Here is a 21,803-nt window from a genome sequence, read left to right as displayed (position 1 = left end):
GGGCTGCTGTTGGAAACATGGGCCTCTTAGGTGGGTGGCTTTATGCTGCTTACTTTGCTTTTATTTGATTTCTTTGCACTTTGTTTACCTGGGAAAGTACAGCTTAGTGCGGTTACTGTTTTCAGTGACATAGACTGTCTGTACTCCTACAGACAGAAACAAAGCCTGCTGCAATTAGATTTAATGGAAGGTTTGCCATGGACTTCAATCAGGAGCAATACTAGTCCCGCATGGCCCAGAAAGAAAGCAGTTGGCCTTTTTTTTTTTTTCTTGAATGAGACATAGATTTCCTGTCTATTTAGTGTTGTAGTACAGCATATGTGAGGTGTAGATGATTGGATCTTTATTATTTTGAGCATTGATCTTGACTTGGGAGAAACACATCAACATTTAAATCTTAAACTGCTCTTGCACTAAGGGACCTCTTTGATTAAAGGGATCATGGAAATGATAGGAATAATTCCAAACTGAGTTCTATTTGTTAAAGATGAGCTACCCCATGATAACTGTGGACAAATGCTGATATAATTATATTTATGATTTTGATAACAAACCAAATCTCAATAGTCTGAGTCCAGATTTGACATTTCTGCTTAAACAATGGAAATCTCAAAGGAACAGCATTGGTGCTGAGATTTATTTTCCACAAATTCCAGGATCAAGTTCCACAGTTTTTTTGAGAAGCAATATGTGATACGCACCAATGTTGTAAAGGTTACTCCTGATGGTACTTTTTATAGAAAAGCCTGAAGATACCTGAGTCTATGCAACTGTACTTCACCACATCAACTCTTCGAAGTTAGACTTTGGCATCACTAGGCTATGAAAGTACATGGGCTATGAAAATACAAAGCATCCACTTAAAACGTATTTTTTCCTTGAATTTCTATATGCATTGATACTGCTGCCTTCTCAAAGCTTAGAGAGAGGCTTTGCTCCATCCTTAGTAGGCAACCTTTCACTGGGGTCTGGATCAAGAGCAGAAGTAGGTTTCCCACCTTCCTTATTGATTTAGAGCAGCAGCTGCTTCCACTGTTCAGACAACAGAACTTCCAATTCCTCTTGGGAAAGGCCTTTTTCTCTGATCAAGTTGTAAGCATGGAACACAACCGCAGAAGTCCTGGTCTGATCTTTTGTGTTGTGTGAGAAAACAGAAAGTCACCATTCTGGGCTTGTTTCTAAGTTCTATCTCAACTAGATCATACCTTTCCAGGTATCTTCCACCGATAGTGAAATCTGATCTCAATATCAGTAGTGTTCTAGAATGAGGTTTGGAAATCCCCAAGCTCTGTTACGCAGTGATAAAAAGAACATGGAATGTGCTCAGTGGTTGCAGCCAGCAGAAAATCTTGTTACTGAAACTGAGGAACATGATTTTCATGTCAATGTTATGCAATGAATTAGAAACCAGGATCCAATGCCAATCTAGCTGGTACAATTGCACTTTGCTCTGTTAGGACCTGAAAACGGTACCGCTGTATTAGAAGGACACGGTGGCTGCACAGTGAAGCCTTGTACAGCTTGTTTCAAGGCAAGGCTGAACAGATGCGGTTTCTTACTTTAGTTCTGGAGATAGCTCAGTCACTGCCACCTGAAGAACCTCTGTGGGATGCCCGTAGCCTGGGATGTCACCACTCGTAGCTGTACACAGTACCAAAACTGCTCTGGTTGTTCTGGTTGTTCTACCGTCATACCTTTTATCCTTTTGAGGATCTCAGGTTTGTCCATGAAGTTAAAGAGGAGGCTGCCAACAAAAGCGCTGCTTTTCTTTAGTGTGTGACATAGTGGTTTAGAAGCCTCTTTGTTCCTAAGAAAAACTGCCAAAAACTTTGAAACCAAGAATATTAGGATTTTTTGTGGTTAAATACTTCTAAGTTCAAAAATTAGATGCTCAGTGTACCTTTTAGAAGCATGAAAACAACAGATTTTACTTGAAGGCTTTGTCAAAGGTTAAATGATGAGAAAACTCCATTCAAAAAAATCTTTACAAAATTAACAGTAAATGCAGACCAGTACAACCAAGACAAAATGACGCTTGTCCAAACACTAAAATTAAAACTTCCGCAGTAGAGAGGCCTATACCCAAAAGGCATTTACATTCATAAAAATTAGAAAATCGCATGTAAGTATTTTTAACTTTTCTATAGGTAGAAATGCTGCTAGGAGTCACATTTTTATGTCCCACCTGGAATCTAACACCCCCACAGAAATGATAAAGCTTCAGGAAAACAATAAAAGAACCCTGCATATATTTCATCTCCGGCCTAAAAGGAGACATAGCCTTTTAAGAACGTACAATTAAAGCTTTCACCTCAAAGCTTCAATAAGCATAATCCTGCTTCAAAAAAGCCCCAATAGGATTGACATAATAAAATTAAGTATTTCTGGCTCTAAATCAGAAGTGGTAAAGCCTTTCTAAACCAAATATACCTGTTAAGTGCTTCAGAGAGTTCTTGTAAATGTAGTAACAAGTGTGTATTGTTTTCCAGAATTTCAATCCATTCTTTGAACATAAATGACATAAATCATCACCTGCTTTCGTTTTTTTGTTGTAAATAAATCTTTCAGACTACATTTCATGACTCTTAGTCACATTCTCATCTGTTGTCAAAGCAGTGGCTTAACAAGCGAAGGCTTTGGTAATCACCTGTATTTTCTAAAACTGTTATCTAACCCAAAAGCTTATTTTTGTTAATCCTGCTTTAATCAGAAGTCTGACTGCCTAAAGTGAAACAGGCAGCATTTGCAGGTTAGGTACCATGATCTGACTTGGAAAGATCTGACTTTCTTCTAAAAGGCCCAGAAATGCTTGAATTGCTAAAATTGTCTTCACCTCCACAGCACCTAAATAGCCCATAGTTCTGCATATGATAATAGTTTTATTAATCAGCATCCTGGAAGGTATAGACGTTGGTCTTCGCACACATATTACATACACGTTAACTTTAGGTGCCTGAGCCATGAATGAACTCAAACCCAGAGTAGCATGGTATGCAAGCCACAGGCTAATTTCTCCAATGTTTGTACCAACACCTTTCCTAGGAAGTACAAACCCTTTTAGCACCACAAAGCTTTCCTTTTAGTTTATCGTAAAGCATCGAGTAATCATGGAGTGGGAACACAGAAAAGTAGAAATCCACAATCTTCTGGTTCCTTGCTTATTGCCTAGTAAGGGAAGTGATTTAAATGAAATAATCCTTTTTTTATTTTATTCTATAATATTTTATAGAAAATAGTCAGTTCTAAGGTCTTATTTCTTTACTGGTGGATTTATGATATTTGGTGCTTTCCTTACACACCCATTTCAAAGAATCTGCAAATATGTAAGAATCCCAGTCTTCATTTTTCTTTATAAAATTATTTAAGAAAGACTCAAAAACGCAGATCAGATTAATTCTTTGCTTCCTTCATTTCATTCCACCAGATTCCCTTTCTTCTGAAGGAATCAGTGCATATGTCATTATGTGCATGGGTTTAGAGGGGGGATTGTCTTCCCTTTCTTCATAGTTTTCTAATCCTTTGACTGGTTTTAATAGAATTTTTAGAAGGATAATGGTCTCAAAGGTGCTTAGTTTCTTGACACTTTTTGCAAAATTGGTGGCTAGGCCCAAATTAGTCCATTTTTCTGAGGAAAAAAATATGGCAGGAGCTCAGCCAGTGGCAGACCTCCAGAATCCAGTCAAAGGAGAGACATTACAGATTTATCTAGCTGCTGGAAAAGTTTATATGGGTTTCGTATGTTAATAGACCACACAGACCTGACACCTCAATAAAGGAAGCCCTTTCTCCTGTTTTGAGTCTCTGATGTCTAAGGAGGGGGGAAGAAAGGTTTCACAACTGTTTTCTCCTTGAACTTTCACTAAAACTCAGCCAAAAAGGTCATCTTCATTAGAGGGATTTTAAAGTAGGTTTCAGGAGTTCTGCTTGTCAAGCGGTTATTAGCTAAAAATCCAGAGTATTTCAACAAATCCCATGATCTGTGGGGGCTTTAACTCTCATGCCTTTGAGTGTCCTGGTTCTCAAGCGGTCATTGGGCTATACTGATCACACGTCCCCGTTGGGGCTTCTAAAAGTAACGCAAACTTCTGAAGTGGGAAACCTCCCTCTTGCCAAACAAATTAATTCTGCATCTTTAATTTCCTGGGTGAAAAGGGCACCTGGAAAATTGTTATGCAGAGGATTTTGTTCCCACTCTTTTTTTAATGGGCAGAGTGTGAGTGATAATTGACAGGTGTGCTTTTTGTAATTACATCCTGAAAGTAGGGCCTCCACTCCATGTTTAATTGCACTCATCTATCTACTTTTCTTCATTCTCAGATTCAAGGCTTCAACATTGAAAACAACCAGTTTTCCTATGCAAGTGACTGTACAGGCTTCTTCTCTCCTGGAATCTGGATGGGCTTGGTGACATCTATAATTTTACTGTGGATCCTGACCTATGGAATCCATATGATCATGCAGCTCACAACAAACAGCAGATTTGATGATCCCAAAGGTCCAGCTCTGTCAGTTCCTCAGACAGAATAGCCATGGACTGATTTAATGCTGCTCCAGCTTTTCCTCTTCTGATATTTATGATTTTTACAACCTTTTACTTCACAATATGTGTAACCTGAAAAGATATCATAGCAGAAAGGGGTAATTAAACTGCATATAAAAAGGATACCTATGCCTGGCAACAATAATAATTCTGCTTGTTATTGCCATCATTTGTTAATAGCTCTCTCCGTTAAGGATCTGACGTGAGGCTGTAGAGGTTATTACTCTATCTGGCTATTAGAAAGACCAGTACAAACTGCCTTCAGATTAACTATTATTGGCAAAAAAGGGATATCGCAACAGACATAAATGGGAAGGATGAATAACTTCTTTGATAAGAAACTATATATTGAAAATACTGGTCTCTCTAACAGCTCTTTAGTAAGTATATCATGTTGACGCTACATCTTAAGAAGGCTGAACTGCGTCTTGGCATTTTTTCTCTTGAGAAAACCACCCAGAAAAGTACAGAACTAACAAAGTATAAGTCACTAAATAAATGGTCTTGAAAAGTCTTTTCAAAATACATCACTTTGTTCAGATGTGGTATCACAAATGAGAATGGATGGATTAAGGTTTACCTTCCCTTGAATGTCAGTTTATGCCTGTGAGAATAATGTTAAGTAACACTAACTCCTATGTTTGTTTTAGCCATGGACAGCTGATGGAGTTACTAAGCAAGATAGTTCCTTGTCCAAACTGATCACAAAATTGTATTTGGTGTCATGGCAATGAATGCAACTTTTCAAGGTCATAACCTAAAATCCTTAACAGCACCTTAACAGAGATAAGGTAATTTTCTTAGCACCCCTCCTTTTCCAGGTATCTTTGGAATAGTTATGAAGTTTGTACAAAAAAGGAACATATGAAGTCATTAGAAGCACTGCGATAGTGTACTGTTTAAGTCTGAGCATGTTTATTGTCATCTCGATTTCAGAAGCCTGAAAACATTCAGAGTGTGCTGGATTCTTTTGCGATTAATGAAAGATGCTACATCTTCTCATTGGGCAATCTCACTATGGAATGATTTACTATATCTTATGAAAAGCTAGGAAATAGTAAAAGAGCAATAATAAATTGGTAAAAAAATGGTACAAATAACATCTTCATTCTCTCTTCTGTAATGTTTTGTTATGACTGTGCATGTTCTATTAGTAGTTAAAGAACAAAAAAAATATCATTTTGACAAAATCACATTTGTAACATGAGAAAAATTCTAACTTTTCTGATCTTGATCCATGCCATAGGACAATGATACAGAGGAAAGACAGTTAGAATCTGCTATTTAACTAAACCAACAATAGCTTCTACCCATCATTCCTGGATGTCACATTTTTATTATGCAGTCAAAGAAGTAAATTAAATGCTGTCTGAAGCTATTCCTCCTGAATCATTCAATCCTGACCGGGAAAACAAAATGAAAGCTGGCATGTAACTAGCAGAGGTGACTCCTCTGCTGTAATATTTTTCCCAAATGTTTTTCAAAACCTCCAAGAATGCTGGCATTTGATCTACACAAAAAGGCTGTGTTAGAAAGGCACATTTTCTTTGCAAAAAACTAGTCACCAGAAAAGACAACTGGACTTGTTTTATTAATTCAACCTTCAAGGCAAATTACATGAATGTGACATTGAAAATTGATATAACAGTCACGTAACTGATAGCTAGAAGACAGGAAGGCTATTACAAAGGGCTTGGTTTGTAGAAGACAACATTCTTATTACTTTTATCTAGATTCAACAAAATTTGGAACAGATTTTGTTCAACAGTGATGGTATATAGGAACCGAAGAACAGCTTTACAAGGCCAGCTCGGGATCTTATCTCCAGCAGTGGTATGAGTATGGCAAGCACATGGTAGTACTTCCTGCAGATGTTTTACCAGTCTCCACCAGTTAAGCTCAGGGACTTCCTCAGACTTAGAAGTGGCGTTTTTCTATTTAATAACTCTGGGTATAGTTATAGTTCATTAATTTGTCCAGCCTCCCCTTCAGCCTGTGGACTCTCCTAGAGCTCACAGTGTCCTGGCTGTAGTGTGGCACAGGGGACACCTGTACCCTCCCTCGCTTGCCTGGGCTGAACTTCTCAGCTGCTTGCTGAGGAGGAAACAGTCTCATATAGGCTGTACCATGGTGAAGAGATAAGCCTCTTTCAGAAGAGATCAAACTGGAACAGATGTTGGAAGACATGTTTGTTGGATTAGCTTTTCACTGACACAGTAAAACTGAAGACCTTAGAAAAAGACCAGACTAAACTGTTTGCTGTGTTTGATATTACACGTTCCAGGGCAAAGGGGAAGGCGTTTTTTTGGGGGGAAAGCTTTTTCCTTTTACCTTCTCTCACAACAATGATATCATGAGTAAGGCAAATAGGGCCTGTAGGGGCATATACTCTGTTTCTATAGTGCATTGGGATATCCCTGTGATGGAAGGCTCAAGCCATGTGTTGTAGCCCTTGATGTGGCAAGGTTGTCCTTGTGCAGTCTGTGCTGGGAAAAACAGCAGAAAAGGAATTACCCACAGCACTAGCCGTCCTGGGGGCTGGGTGGACGGGGCTCTGGGAACAACAGCCGGTTCCTCTTGGAAGAGGATCAACTGCTCTTTGTCCACATGTGGTGGGTTGACCTCGGTTGGGTGTCAGACGCCTACTCAGCAGCTCTGGCCTCTTCTCAAAGAGGCCACCCCTCCTGCCAGCACCTGAACATGGACACCCAATACACCACATCAAGGGGCCATGTGTGCTGCTGGAGTCCCCATGCCATCTCGAACGCCTGCAGCTGCCAATCATGCTGCCCCGAGGTCAGAAACAAAGACAACTGATGACTGACTTCAGCAGGGCTGGATTCCTTCCTTTTAAACAGGGGTGGGCCTCAGGAAATTCTAGCAGGATTTTGCACCTGCCTGTGTTTGTTTACCTTGCTGAATAAAGTTAGGTACTTGTCAGGGACCTTCCAGTTCTGTGTACTGATTTCACAATTCAGCTTAATCATAGGTATACTTGTTAAAACATGCCTGTTTCGGGAGCTGTTCCAGCCGGAATATTAGCTCTGTCCAGAAGGTGTGAGCCTTTAGGACTTCGTCCAGAGCTCATTGAAGTTATCAGAAGTACTGACTTCTGTGAGTGCTAGCTCATTTCTCTGCCAAGTACAAAATAATTTGATAAAGATGGAGGGAATGATGATAAAGAGCAGTTACAAAAGTATAAAGCTTTGGTTTTGCTTTCAAATATACAAATAAATGAAACTTTTTCAATAAAAAAATACCAGAATCTACCAAAAAACTACATCACAACTTCAAAAAATATGTTTAACTGTGAAAAATCAAGATTAAAACCAGATAAAACACAAACTTAACCACAAACGTCCTGAAGCCACAAGTATTTCCTCACAGAACTCAGCAATGATCGTTTGTTGGAGGGGAGAGCTGAGATGGAGCCAGGATCTGGACCCTGACCCAATACAGGTTTGCTTTGTGTCCTGGTCTGTTGGCTTCTCTGCTTGTAAAATTACTTATTTCACAAACTATGTGGAAACCCAGCCATGACTTATAATGAAAGAGAATTATAATAGAAATAGTCCAAGAGTAGTATTTTCATGTAGGCAGAAAAGAAAGAGAAGTCATTCCATCTGTCAAGGGAAGACTCGATGAAGTAATTTGCTGTTCCTTTCCTTCTGGGTGCCTGATAAATAATGAATATGCAAATCTAAATCAGCGGAATTATTAGGCAATGTCCAACCATTAGAGGGCTGTGTAAATATTTCAGCATAAGCTGGGGTCAAGCAGGGGAAACTAGAGATGCTGAAAACAAGGAATGGCCATGAGAAGCTACCTCTTAAGATAATCAGAGATACAAGAAGCTTCAATGCTGGATACTGGTCGCTGCTGGCAAAAAAACTAGCAGTAGTCTCCACAGGTGGTGACGGTTGTAGGGGCTAGTGTAGTGATAATCTTATCCTTACATTGAATAAGAGGATGAGACAACCCACACAAGAGGGGCACGGACTCCTTTTCCTGCAGGCTGTTCTTTCTGTTGCGTCCTGTGATGGGCTGACCTTATCTGCCTGCCAGATGCCCACGAGGCTGCTCTCTCACTCCTTGTCCTCCTCTTCCTCAACAGGACAAGGGGAGAAAATAAGATGGAGAAGCTTGTGGGTCAAGGTAAAGACAGGGACACCACTTACCAGCCACAATCATGGCCAAAACAGAATTAAGGAAGATTAATTTATTGCCAATTAGAATAGGTTGGATAGTGAGAAACAAAACCAAAATTAAAACAACGCCTTCAGTTTGCTCAAATGACCCAAAATCCTGTGGTGTCCAGTATCTTCCAGGACAGGAACCTGATTTTCTTCAGTTTGCTAATAAAGGTTTTACTCTAAGAATGGTCCGTTCCCTATCAGAAGTTAATGCAAAATCAAGGAGAAAAGAGCTTTTTCTTCAGAACTCAGATTTCTAAAGGCTTAAAAATTATTGAAGTGCAGAGGAAAATAAAAGAATAAAGAAAAAAAAAAAAAAGAAATGAGATCTTGCCAAGGGGTGGTTCCCTAAGTAAGCCGTCTCTTGCTTCCACAATGTGGGACGGTGTCTTTCTTAGCCTTCCTACCTGTGTGGGTGGAAAGGAGACTTACGACAGTGACTGAGCCCAAGAGAAGATCATCTGTTATTGATGTCCCACAAATGAAGTAGCTTCTTTCTCTTCACCACAGCTTTTTGTATGTCTCCTGTTTGAACAGAGGGTCCCTGCTCCAGATTGGCTGGATTTCTGTATAACACCCGGACCTGGTATGTTCTTGAATTATTATAGTTGAACTTAGTTTTATGTATCATTACCATTGCCATGATAGAAGATAGTTTACTGAATGCTCATAGAATCATAGGATCATAGAATCAGATCTTTTCTGCTTTGCAAATGGCAATGTGGGTGTCCAATGGAAGACTGGGAAACCCATTTCGAGTCTGTCTTAATATTCCTTTAACTAGTTGTGTGGAAGTAACATAAAATGTATGATGTACAGGCACCATGACATCATATGCAACTTTAGTTAATTAAAATGTGCAAAAATAATGTTTACAACATAAAAAAAAACCCCAAAAACCTAACAACAAATGCTTTCATAAAAGTAGTTTTGAAAGGTGGATAGGTTAAGGACTTTACAATGTAATGTTTGAATTGTAATTTTGTTTATCCTATTTATTCTGGATAAATATGGATACATATAGATAGTAGAGTGATCAATTTAGATATTTAACAGATATCTTTCACTGAAGCACACTGGCATGATTTGACATATTACTGTCCTTATCTATTCTGCCTTTCACTCATGTATACCTGTGCCTCAGCTGTTCGTTAAGTTCACACTGCTGTGCTCTCTTTTTCCACCAAGGAGGTAATATATCAGATTTTGCACTACAGTAGCTGAGATGCAGGTGCTTGTCTGGGTCTGTCATTCCTGCCACTGAGTAATAAAATCCTGGCAGAGGAGCAAAGCAGATAGCTGCAAACACTGATGTCTCAACACGTTACTGTGATATTGGGGAAGGATTTTTATTATAGCTGTCAAAAGGGGAAACCAAAGCATGCAAAGAGCCATGTGCTTTGTCAGGGTCAAAGACCACATTGCCAATAGTGTGAGAGGCAGGACCCACTCCACGTTGGGCAGTGTGTTTTCTGTCTCTGCATGCCTGAACACAGTTCAGCTAATAACGTATTTTAGGGCAAGCTCAGGAGTGCTCTTTTTCATTCTGTGATTCCCTGCTACGAAGACTCCAATGGCTGTCCGTGGCAGAAGACACCTAGAAGGCACCAAGATCCGGCTGCGGCCACCTTCTTCTCTCACTTTGTATCTTCAGGCTGCAATTGAACAGGAACGTCCCAGGCCCCTAATGGTCTCAATCCTTCTCTTTAGTGATAAAGAGGAAAAAGAAATGTGGAAGAGCAGGGGCAATATGGATCACCCTGTTTTCCTCAACAGACAGTGAGAGTCCTTGCACTTCTGAGTGGTCACCAGAGTCCAGCACCCCAACAGAAAAGCAAGGGTGGCAACAAAGGGCCTTGGTGCTGCTGGTGAGGGTATGCACACCTGCGTGATGCTGGGCTGTCTGGGAAGGTCCTCCAGGTCTTCAGCTTTTTCTCCCAGAACCACTCTTTGGGGCTGTCTGTGAATGAAGGCAGGAGCCGCCGCTTTGGCTGCCCTCCAGAAACTCTGAGGTAGCTAAAAGTGAGTGGGAGGAGGGAACCCTGCAGCTATACCGCATTCCTCTTACCACGTGCACAAAGCAACAGAATTGGACCCCAGAATGTTTGCAAGAGGCAGTTCAATTCTGAATGGAAAAATCTGAGGTTTCATCTATCTTTTTGTAACTAACTAATATTGCAATTACAAAATACGTGGCCTGGTTTTGCTTGTAGGGATTTCATGGATGTGTACTTATACAGCAAGAGTGGAGCAGTTGCGTTAGTTTTCATTGATTTGGATTTTTGCAGAAGTCTTTGTGGGTAAACTGGTTGGTTTTGAGGCTGGAATGTAGACCTTAATGCCTTACTGCTACCAATTTGTGTGGTCTAATAGTGATTAGTAGATAGCTAAATGGAGAGAAATTAGTGTGGGATTTGTTGGGGTGGTTTTTGTTTGCCTTAAATAGCACAAAAAATTCCTTATTGGCTGTACTAGGGATTTTAAAGTTTGCTCATGTTCTGGCATAATTTGAGCCCATTTCTGCTGTAATTGCTTTTATAGGACCCTGAAGTTCAAGGGGCCAGAAAGGGTTAGTGGTCATAGATTGTTGGGCTGAGCACGCCTCTGGCAACAGTTAAATAAGCTAAAGATCAACGATAAGTTTTCCTAACTGTAATATCTGAAACTCTTCCCTGGATAAACTTGGTGTCTAAGAATTAAGAAATACATAGGTTTTTGCCTAATGAATGACTATCTTCTGTTTGTTATGAAACTCTCGGTTAACACATGAGCTAGTTACTTTTACCACATTACCTTATCGGAAAGGTGAAGGACTCCTTCAGTAGGGTCATTGTTTTCATCTGGAATAGCCAAAGGTTTCACTTCAAAGATTCAGTACGATTGCACGTTACTCATTAAGTAAAATCTGCATCTTGTCTAATCAGCAGTGTGTGCATCTGCCGCAAATCCAGGGCCGGATTGAGCTGCTGTGCAATGGGACTCTTCTTCTAAAAGCTGTTTATGGTGAGGCCATTGCTCTATCTGGAAATTACACAGTGATCAAAACTCTGTGTTCCTCTTCTTTGATACTGTAATATTTTGGGCCTCCTGTCTCCAAAGTGTTAGCACAGAGCTTCAGCTGCAATATAATCTTTGCATGTTTTATAGGAAAGGAAGTTTAAAGGGTACTTGCAGCAGAGGAGATGGTGTCTGTTATTAATGTTCTAAGGGAAATAATTTCATTATTGTCATTACATGCTATTGTTTTAGTGTATTTGGAAGGAGGATGATCTTTTCTCTTTAAACACTAAGTCCGATTTTAAACAATTACCTATTAGAAACTGCCAATCGTGTTAAGGAACTTAGTAACCTTGCGCTACTGGTGGTGCTGTGGTGGTAATCATTTCATACCGGACACTAATATGAGCCTCTGACACAGAAAGGGTCTCCAAATCAAAAAGTATTGATGCAAGTTGCTTCGTGTGTATGGAAAGACTGCAGCTTTCTGACAGAACGTAACCTGTACTTACTAGTGTGTTACAGCATGTGTGAAATTGTCTATTAAGAACACAGTTTATATCTGAGATTACACTGTTGCATAGGCCACACGGTTTGGCCAAGACGCTAAAATTAGCAGTTTTCCCCCAAAACCTGAAGGATTAATGAGAAGATTATACAGATTTATGTCTCACTCCTCTGCAGTTCGGTGCTCCCACCCCCTTTCAGAAGCACTGCTGCTCCAGTGCCACTCACCAGCGCAGCTCCCACCGGCAGCCACCCAACCTGCTGGTCTCACTGGCTGAGCCTGACCTTGCTCAGCTCGTTCAGTCCTCGCCATGGTAGTTAGGACTGGAGATCATGAGTCATTGCCTAGTTTTTCTAAAGTTCAATTTTTGTAAGCTCGCCAAAAGCACAAGCAACCCAGGACTTACATCTCCTCAAAAACGTTTTAGGCAAAAAGTTGAAAGGATCAATAGTCAAGGGCCCAACCTTGTCTCCTTCTGATGAAAAGAGCTGTACTTGCTCGCATCTAGATAAATGCAAGTTAGAAATTAGAAAAAGGAGAAATGGAAAAAAAATTTCCTTCTTATATGCAGCAGCTCTACAATGAGATTGAAAGACTTGCACAGGATACAGGACTTCTGTATAAATCTGTGAAGTGCTGCAAAAGTTTTAATAAGAAACCTGCAAAGAAGAAGATGAAATTCCTCTCTTCTTCCCAGTTTCCTTCCTCTGGGGGATAATACATAAATGCATAAATAGGAAAACACAGCAGCTGCTTTAAAATGTCAGGAATGTTTCTGTCGCCATAAACTTTGTTCAGTAGGAATGCATATATTGTGAAAAACAACATGGAAGCAGATTTTTCTCCCAGTAAAGCTTTTATTTTGAGAAAGGATCTGCTTCTACTGAAACAGTGAGCATCGCAATACTTGTTCTTTGAAAACAGACTCTGAGGGAGACTCTGCAGTGCCAGACTGCTCCCAGTTCTCCTGTTCTCTTGCTCCGAATGCATCGGGCAGGGAAAGCAATCACCGCGGTCCACTCCCTTGCAGGCTGTGGGCTGGCTTGCCTCATGCCATCTTGTGCTTCAGGGAGCAGGGAAACAAGGCGGCTGCCTCGCCCTCCTCTATCCTTGCGAGCAGTGGGCACAGCAGCAGTATCTACGCTCTCCTGAACGCAAGGAGCGTTTCTGAAAAGCACGTCGTTAGCCCTCCTCTCCGAAAGAAGAAGGTATCATCCTGCTCCCTGCTAGGCACAAGTGGTTTGGCAGCTGAATATTGAACCTTCTGTTGTTTCGTCCTTTTCACTCTTGGGGCTGTGTTGCCCACCTGGATGTCTGACGTCAAGCTTTGCCTGAGTCGAAGCTCACCTGGTTGCCCCTTTTCTTCATGTTTGCAATGGTCCTGTTTGCTGGTAAACAGCAGGAGTGAGGGGGGACCTGAGCTGATTTGGAAACACTGTGAAGTCCAAAACTCTCCCTTCTGCCCACACACAAGGCAGCACCTTCTAGCTGGTCCTTCCTGTTGGGTGACCCAATTGCTCAGAGCTGAGCTTAGTGCTTCAAAGCCTTTGGCAAGTGCAATGCATATCGCAGAGCAGCACAAGTACCATTTGTGGTCCTTTGCAGAGGAAAAAAGCTGCTTATTTGTTTAGGAAATAGAGGCTATCGTGCTTAACATGTGATATTTCAGTCAATTCCATGGCAACAGGCTCAGAGAGAACAAAGCAGGACTTCACCAGATCACATAACAGCTTGAAAATGGAATAGAGAAAATTTTACAGAGCGAGACTGTGAAGTTTCCTTTAACTTTTGAATTTTACCTCTGTTAGTTAACTGTTGATTTAATCAGTGAAGTAATTGCTCTACTGCCAAGCAGTTAAGGACAAAGTGGCATTGATTTCTTTCTGTTGTCAGGCATCCCTTGTTTCTGTAATGACAGGAGACGTGTCAGCACAGTGTGGTGCCCCTCTTCCCCTCTGCCCAAGGGTAATGCACGCTATCTGACAGATGTCCTGCCATGATAACTGTATTTAAGGGGCAGCATGAGCTAGAAACAAGGGCCTGGTTCAAAGGCATTGGAATTTTTCCATCTTCTTCTGTTGGCTTCAGATTTGGCCTGATCTTAGAAACGTGTCACAGCCCACTGCATGGTCTACTGAGTGAGAGGTCGCAAAGCAGGTGGCCGAGTGACGGGACTGTGAACCTCCTGTGTTTAAAGGCAAAATCGTTATGTTCCCAATCTGAGTTAGATCTGGACACCGCAGGCAGGGAGAGGGAGAGACTGCTTTACCTCTCAGGTCCTTGTGTTATGACCATCACTATCTCCATTTCCTTGGGCTTGCTCACGTGCGTAGTGCCAGAAAGGGCTACGGTGCCCATGCGTCAAAGGGCTCATTTTTAGGCTTACATGTACTGCAGGAGAAGGGAGGGTTATTAAATAGAACAGGTGATATAGGAACACATGCATGCAGTGTCATTAGCAAAGTCTTCTCTCATAAATATCTCATAAATCAGAAATTGCTGTTGCAATAGGATGTGCAAAAAAAAAAAGGCACAAAACACAACAGGGTTTGGTGTTAACTTCAAATGCAAACGGCAGCAGATGAGTCAATTATGATGCAAGTAACTGGTTAAGTAGCTTGAACTTTTAAAATTTTAACTTTAATTAGGTTTATTGCTAGAAGTGTACTACTTGAATAAATCAATTATTGTTGAAGAGTATTGCTGTCATATCTCAGACAGCACAGCCTTCACCCTCAGCAGAACAAGAAGCAGACAGTGAGATCTGGTCATGTTTTAGCAGACAAAGTAGGGATGGTCAGATTGCGGTGTGACTTTTGATTTTTGAAGTGAAATAAGAGCTCGCCAGCTGTGCTAGCCAAACCATTTTTCTTTTTTTTTTTTTTAGTTGACAGTCAGACATTTCAGCTCCATGAATTGTGCATTTGCTCCTACCCAGCCCTTGCATAGCCTCGTACTTGCCCCACCAGCCTGCCACAGGCCTTTTCTAAGGCAGCTTTAGGAGTAAGAGAACTTGCTGTTCCTGAAAAGCTCCCTGTTTAAGTATGTAATTTTATACCCTGACTTAAATAGCCTCAGTTTACACTGTAGGAGACATGTGATAAGGGGTGGAGATCTCATTCCCATTGCAGAAATCTGTACTACCATGTAATGTTTGGTCCAGCGTGGAGGTAGGTGTCACTGACAGTGTTCACATGGCAAGAAGGCCAGCAGCATTCTGGCTTGTATCAGGAATAGCGTGGCCAGCAGGAGCAGGGAGGTGATGGTGCCTCTGTACTCGGCACTGGTGAGGCCTCACCTCGAGTGCTGTGTTCAGTTCTGGGCCCTGCTGTACAAGAGGGACATTGAGGTGCTGGAGCGTGTCCAGAGGAGAGCTACCAGGCTGGTGAGGGGTCTGGAGACCAGGTATATGAGGAGAGGCTGAGGGAGCTGGGCATGTTTAGCTTGGAGAAGAGGAGGCTGAGGGGAGACCTCATTGCCCTCTACAACTACCTGAAAGGAGGTTGTGGAGAGGTGCATGTTGGCCTCTTCTCCCAGGTGAATAATGACAGGACCAGAAGAAATGGTCTGAAGTTGCAGCAGGGGAGGTTTAAATCAGATATTGGAAAGAATTACTTTACTGAAAGAGTGGTCAGGCACTGGAACAGCCTGCCCAGGGAGGTGGTTGAGTCACCATCCCTAGAGGTGTTTAAGAAACGTCTAGATGTGGCACTTCAGGGCATGCTCTAGTGGCAGAGATTGTAGGTTGTTTGGTTGGACTCGATGATCTTAAGGGTCCTTTCCAACCATGAAGATTCTGTGATTCTGTGATTCTGTCAGTGAGGTTTGATGTTCTTCCCTTTGCATTACTATTTCATATTGCTTTTCTAATTTATTCTGTATGAAGCTGTATGAAGCAGACACTTGAGATAAAACACATCATCCTTAGGTTTTTTAGATCGTCGAATATTAAGCTGCTAAATATAATTCTTCATAGAGGAGCTTTGCGAGTACGTCAGGAAGACTTGGAGGAAAAACTACCTAGAGGTTAGAACTGGGGAAATCCATTGTTTCTGGTTGTCATTTAGTCTACTGACAATCTGCAATATGTCATTTAGTGCTAAATTATCAATCTCAAATTTTGGACACAATTTTATGATACTTTTGGTTGGAATTTAAACAAAGAGATGAGGTAAAGAACCTCAAACACCGGTCTGGTTAAAAAAGCAGTTGCTGTCCAATGTAGCAAATATTATGCCAGTTCAATTTAAACTTTCAGAGACTGGAAATTAACTCTGTTGAAAGCAAACTCCCCTAACACGGAAGCACTCACAATTACAGACTTCTTTCGAAAATTCAGACCTTCCTCTCCATGTGCCTCGATTTCTGCTTCACTAAAATGATGAATCACTGAGACATGCCATGAAATCATAGAGTCATAGAATAGTTTGGGTTGAAAGGAACCTTTAAAAGTCATCTAGTCCAACTTCCCCTAAAATGAGCAGGGACATCTTCAACTAGATCAGGTTGCTCAGAGCCTCGTCCAACCTGACCTTGTATGTTTCCAGGGATGGGGCATCTACCACCTCTCTGGGCAACCTGTGCCAGGGTTTCACCACCCTCACTGTAAAAAATTTCTTCCTCATATCTAGTCTAAATCTACCCTCTTTCAGTTTAAAGCCATTACACCTTGCCCTATCGCAACAGGCCCTGCTAAAATGTTTGTCATCCTCTTTCCTGTAGGCCGCCTTTAATACTGAAAGGCTGCAATAAAGTCTCCTCGGAGCCTTCTCTTCTCCAGGCTGAACGACCCCACTGTCTCAGCCTGTCCTCATAGCATAGGTGTTCCAGCCCTCTGATCGTCTTTGTGGCCCTCCTTTGGCCTCGCTCCAACAGGTCCATGGTCCTGTGCTGAGGGCTCCAGAGCTGGACACAGTACTCCAGGTGGGGGTCTCACCAGAGTGGAGTAGAGGGGCAGAATCACCTCCCTCGTCCTGCTGGCCACGCTTCTTTTGATGCAGCCCAGGATGCGGTTGGCTTTCTGGGCTGTGAGTGCACGTTGTCCTCTCATGTCCAGCTTTTCATCCCCCAGTACTCCCCAGTCCTTCTCAGCAGGGCTGCTCTCAATCCCTTCATCCCCCAGCCTGTATTGATATTTAGGTAAATGATGCAGGTGCAACTACAATGTATTTTATTCTTCTTTTCATAGCTGAACATCTACTATTTCAGGTAAAGGATCTGAACCATTATTTCTTTTGTGCCAGTGAAACAGCATTAGTTTAAAATAAACTGAAAAAGGAGAAGTTTTTATTTTAGATTAAATGGTACTTAGACTCGTTACAGCTGTCCTAATTTTCCCCTCACTTATTGTTGTGGCAAAGCAAGATTTGTTGCACTGAAGTAAATTAAAAGAAACTTTTAATGTTTTAAAGTTATTTTGGTTGTTTTATTGCATTGCAAGTTTTTGATTTTTTTTCCTTTCTTTTCAAGATAAAGACAAGTTTTCAAGTTAGAAGGAAACTAGACATTAAACCCTCAGTGCAATGTGTCTACAGTTTTAGTTTGAGTCTTGTATGCCAGACTTTAATATAAATAATTTAGCTCACAGATGAGGCTGATTCAAAAAAAAAAAAAAAAAAAAAGCCCCAAAAGAACATAAACCTTGATCATAATTCATTTAGCTAAGTTACTTCGATAGATTTAATAACTTATATCCTGTTCCGGACCGCTATCTGAGTTGAACGTTTCTCTGGAGGGGAGAAGTTTTCCAGCTTGTTTTGCTGGAGAAAATTAAATAGCTGGGAAAAAGGATTCCCAGAATTCAAAGGGGTCTGTAGCAAGTTGCATCCATGTTTGTGTGTCAATATGAGGCAATGTGAAAGTACTTCAAAGCGATGAATCCTGGTTGTTGGGGTTTTTTGTGGTCCCCTCCCCCAGCTTTATTTACCTGTTCTTGAGAAGCAGAGCAAGCCTTGCAAGTTCTTCACAAAATTATAATTTTTTCTGCTTTTGCTTGTGGATGTTTGCATCCAGCTGCTCCTAGAAAGCATCTGAGAAGGACAAGCGCCCTGAACTTCAAACGGTTGGCAAATACTGGCATTTTATCTTCTTTTTTTTTCTCATTTCACTATATTTTGCATAGCGATCTCGCCAAGATGATAAGAATCTAAAGTAAAAGTGGCAAATTCATATACTCCTGTTGTCTATCCATGTTTTCAGTTCATGTGGCAGTTTTCTTAATGCAGTTAATTTTGAGAACTAAAAAAGGAATGGACTTTTAAAACAGAAAAACCACAATACAGTTGTAGTCTTATTAGGGAGGCATAAGGTAATTGCATAAAATCATGGAACTTGGACTGAAAACAAAGTGTTGTTAAAAACTAGACCCTCAATCGGTATTTACTGGGTTAAATATGTGGGCTATTTTACGGAAATTTTGGGAATAATCCAGTTCTCTCCCTGTGGTTTTCCTTGTCAGTTTAACCCCCACGCTCAGTAAGTGCCTGCAACAGAATCAGATCCTCAGACAGCTAACGCACATTGGTTCCTTACAATTTGTTGAGAGGAGAGAAACATTCTCACTTCTTCATTGTGTGTGAAGTGAAAAGCATGAGGAGAAGCTCTGTAAACAGTTTTTAGTTCAAAAGGTTTTAAAAGTTCCAAGTGGAAGAACTGAGACACGTTTAATCCCTTACTCTTCCTGCAGAAGTCTGTCCTTCTCCTTCCACCAGCCTTTGAGTGAGTAACCCTTCAAGCCAGGGAAACATTAGAACCTCAGGAGCACGATGCTAATTTTTATATTTCAGTATCTGAGGAATGAATGAAAATTAATAGGATGTTTTTATACCTAGATTAGAGACAAATGACCCAGAGGGTTCAATTTCTTGTGAAGCCTGGAGACTTTCAACAAGTCAGTGAAGCAAAGTACTTTGAAAAGCCAGTTTTGAAAACTTCTCCCTTCCTCCTGTGGTAATACTGTTTGCCAGACTGTGACACAAATCTCGCAGTGGTGAAATGAATTGAGCTGGGAGGACTGCATCCCCAAAACTGAGATGAAAAAAAGGAGGGGCAATCAAAGAAAACACTGGAAAATCTCATTCTTCCTCTGAAAAAGCTGCTTCAGATACTGTGAACAAGGCACTGTTGATAGGAAAGGCTCAGCTCCACTGGCCAGAGGAAGGAAAGTTGAATGTGTGTAACAACTAAAGCTGAATGAATACCGTGAATACTCATTCACCGGTTAAATGGATTTGCTGTGATTGTGTTTGTGCCATCTTTTGGGGTTTTTTTTGGTGGATATTCTACTGAGCCTGTTGTAAACAATGATTGCTAGTTGATTAATGTAAACTCTGTGGATAAATGTATGAGCTTTAATAATAGCATACTAATAATTCAGAATCTTTAGCAAAAGAGATATAAACAAATTTAAGGTGTATTTTTCACCCCCCTGAAAATTCCTTCTTCCTTTCCTTTGGGGTGTGATAAGACACACAGAAATAGATATTAGTGAAGATTACTGAAAAGTTTTAACAAGTAAATCTTTCCTGTTTTGTAATAACAGCGCACTGTGTAGCCCAAAAATAATCTTACCAAACCCTGCCTTAAGTGGTAGATGTTTTATACTTATAAAGGTTTGAAAGTTTACTACCATTCCAATTCTACTGACCCTTGAAATAGCAGAGCTTACGAGGACGTCTGAGCATTAAAAATAGTTGCACGTGTTGCTGTTGTGACTTTGAGCTTCTTACACGCTTATGTTACAAATGCAGCACGTGCTTTCTATAAAATGTGGTTTTTCTGCAATGAGTCGACAGCCTGTTGATCTGCTGTCTCCTGGAAGAAACGTTTGTCAAATCGTGCTATGGCAAACAAGGGAGAACCACTGCAAAGAGCAACCTTGACAAAAATTAATGTAAATGCAAAATCAGTTAAAATAAAGTGAAATAGTAGGAAACTAGGGTACTGATTTTTGAAACTCAGCTAAGAAGAACACGGTCTGTGTATTCAGTCATACTCAGCTATAACTCACCGCGCTGCCTGAATTTGACACAGCCACTGTTTGTGACACGTTGATTACTAGCTGTAAACCAAATATGTTCAGCTACAGAGATTAGTCAATGTCAATTTGCATTAGGTAGGGAGGTTAATTCCTAATTATTATATTTATAGTTCCATTGCTTGCAGTATCAATAACAGTGGGCGTAGACTTAACAGGAATGTTATTTTGCAGCTTAGCCTATTCAGATCTTGATTTTTAATTATTTTTTAGTTAAGGGATGGGCTTTAATTGCAATGGTCAGATCCACTTTACCCCTGACCTCCTCTGCAGGCCTGCAGCTGCCTTTGTCAAACTTTGGTGATGCAGTTCAGACTCAGGATAAAATGTCAGCACTTTCTGGAGTCGGTCCGCAGGGAACAGGGCTGACATGCGTCACCCCTGTGTGCGCAGAAGATGGATGCCTGGGCACAGGTCTCCTGTGTTTTCTGCCTGCGCCATCGCGCTGCGGGTGACCCCACATGCAGAGTCCTGCACCCCAGGCTCGTGCTGCCTGTCCTTGCCGCAGGCAACCAAGTGCTTCAGGCTCTGGGGAGCTGGAAAGGGACCTCAGCCTTGGAGAAGGCAGTCCGGGCACGAAGCAGGCTGCTGATGTGACTGAAATGTGACAGTGATGGGACAGCCCTGGTGATGCTGCCCACTCTCTCTGTGCGCCTCCCAGGGCTGGGCTTGCTACGTGGCCTGTCAAGAGAGAAGACGGGCGAGGAAGATATTCATAGGGTTAACGGCTTTTAATGGGGCTGTGGACAGCACGGTTGCCTTTGCCTCCAAGGCTGAACAGCAGGGTCTAACTAAGCTTATCCTGAGTGCTGGCCACCCAAAAGGCATTTGGTCCACACAGTTGAGAAGCCTTGAACCAGACAGATTTGACTTTTTGGTTGTTGGTACCGATGTTTTCATGCTGATCCTTTAAATAGAAACTAGGTCAGCTCTAGCCAACTAGTCAACTGGAAAGAAGGCAAAATGGGGAAAATTACTCCCAAGTGAGTAAGCATGCCAATGGACTGGGAAGATTCAAGAGCCAGCAGGGAGAGGTAGTGAGGGAGCAGGGCAAAGAGCTGGGAACTCGCAGCTCAGAGATGGGAACTGCTGTGAGGAGTAGGGAGCAGCCAGCCAGCCCCTCTTGGCGACAGAGGGAAGACTTTCCAGACCAGGGGAAGCTGTGCTGAATTTACAATAGTCAGGAAGTCACAAAACTAGCTAAACCAAGCCCAAAATAAAGGAATGAGTTGGAAAGGGCAAGCTACATATAAAAAAAAAAATATTGTTTATATATTTAATTTTATTAGTATCTTACTTAGCTGATTTTTTTTTCTATTTAAGGTGTTAGCTAACTTACTTTATATTATAATAAAGCCTTTTTTTTGTGGAAGTGGGTTGTGGGTTTTGGTTTTGGTTTTGGTTTTTTTGTTCTGTTTTGTTAAGTTTTAAAGCCACCTGGTTGCCTTTGTGAAGCCCTATAAGGAAGTGGTCTAGGGAGGGGACTTCAAAGCTGTGGACAGTTTTCAGCCTCATGACCCGGCTGTGATC

The 21,803-nt window shown here is 41.3% G+C and overlaps 1 protein-coding gene across 1 annotated transcript in view; it reads left to right on the top strand.

The window, feature by feature from the left end:
* Positions 1–5,640, top strand: part of ATP6AP1 (ATPase H+ transporting accessory protein 1) — a 57,688-nt gene extending 52,048 nt beyond the window's left edge. The window contains exon 10 of the mRNA XM_063323285.1: positions 4,318–5,640. Coding sequence (XP_063179355.1) covers positions 4,318–4,527 — 210 coding nt within the window. The 3' untranslated portion in view covers positions 4,528–5,640. The remainder of the gene's footprint in view (positions 1–4,317) is intronic.
* Positions 5,641–21,803: the final 16,163 nt, after the last annotated feature.

Source organism: Chroicocephalus ridibundus, chromosome 1 (genome assembly GCF_963924245.1).
Source record: "Chroicocephalus ridibundus chromosome 1, bChrRid1.1, whole genome shotgun sequence".
NCBI classification, from domain to species: Eukaryota; Metazoa; Chordata; class Aves; order Charadriiformes; family Laridae; genus Chroicocephalus; species Chroicocephalus ridibundus.
Note: the sequence above shows the minus strand (reverse complement) of the source record. Positions and strands in the feature narration are given on the sequence as shown.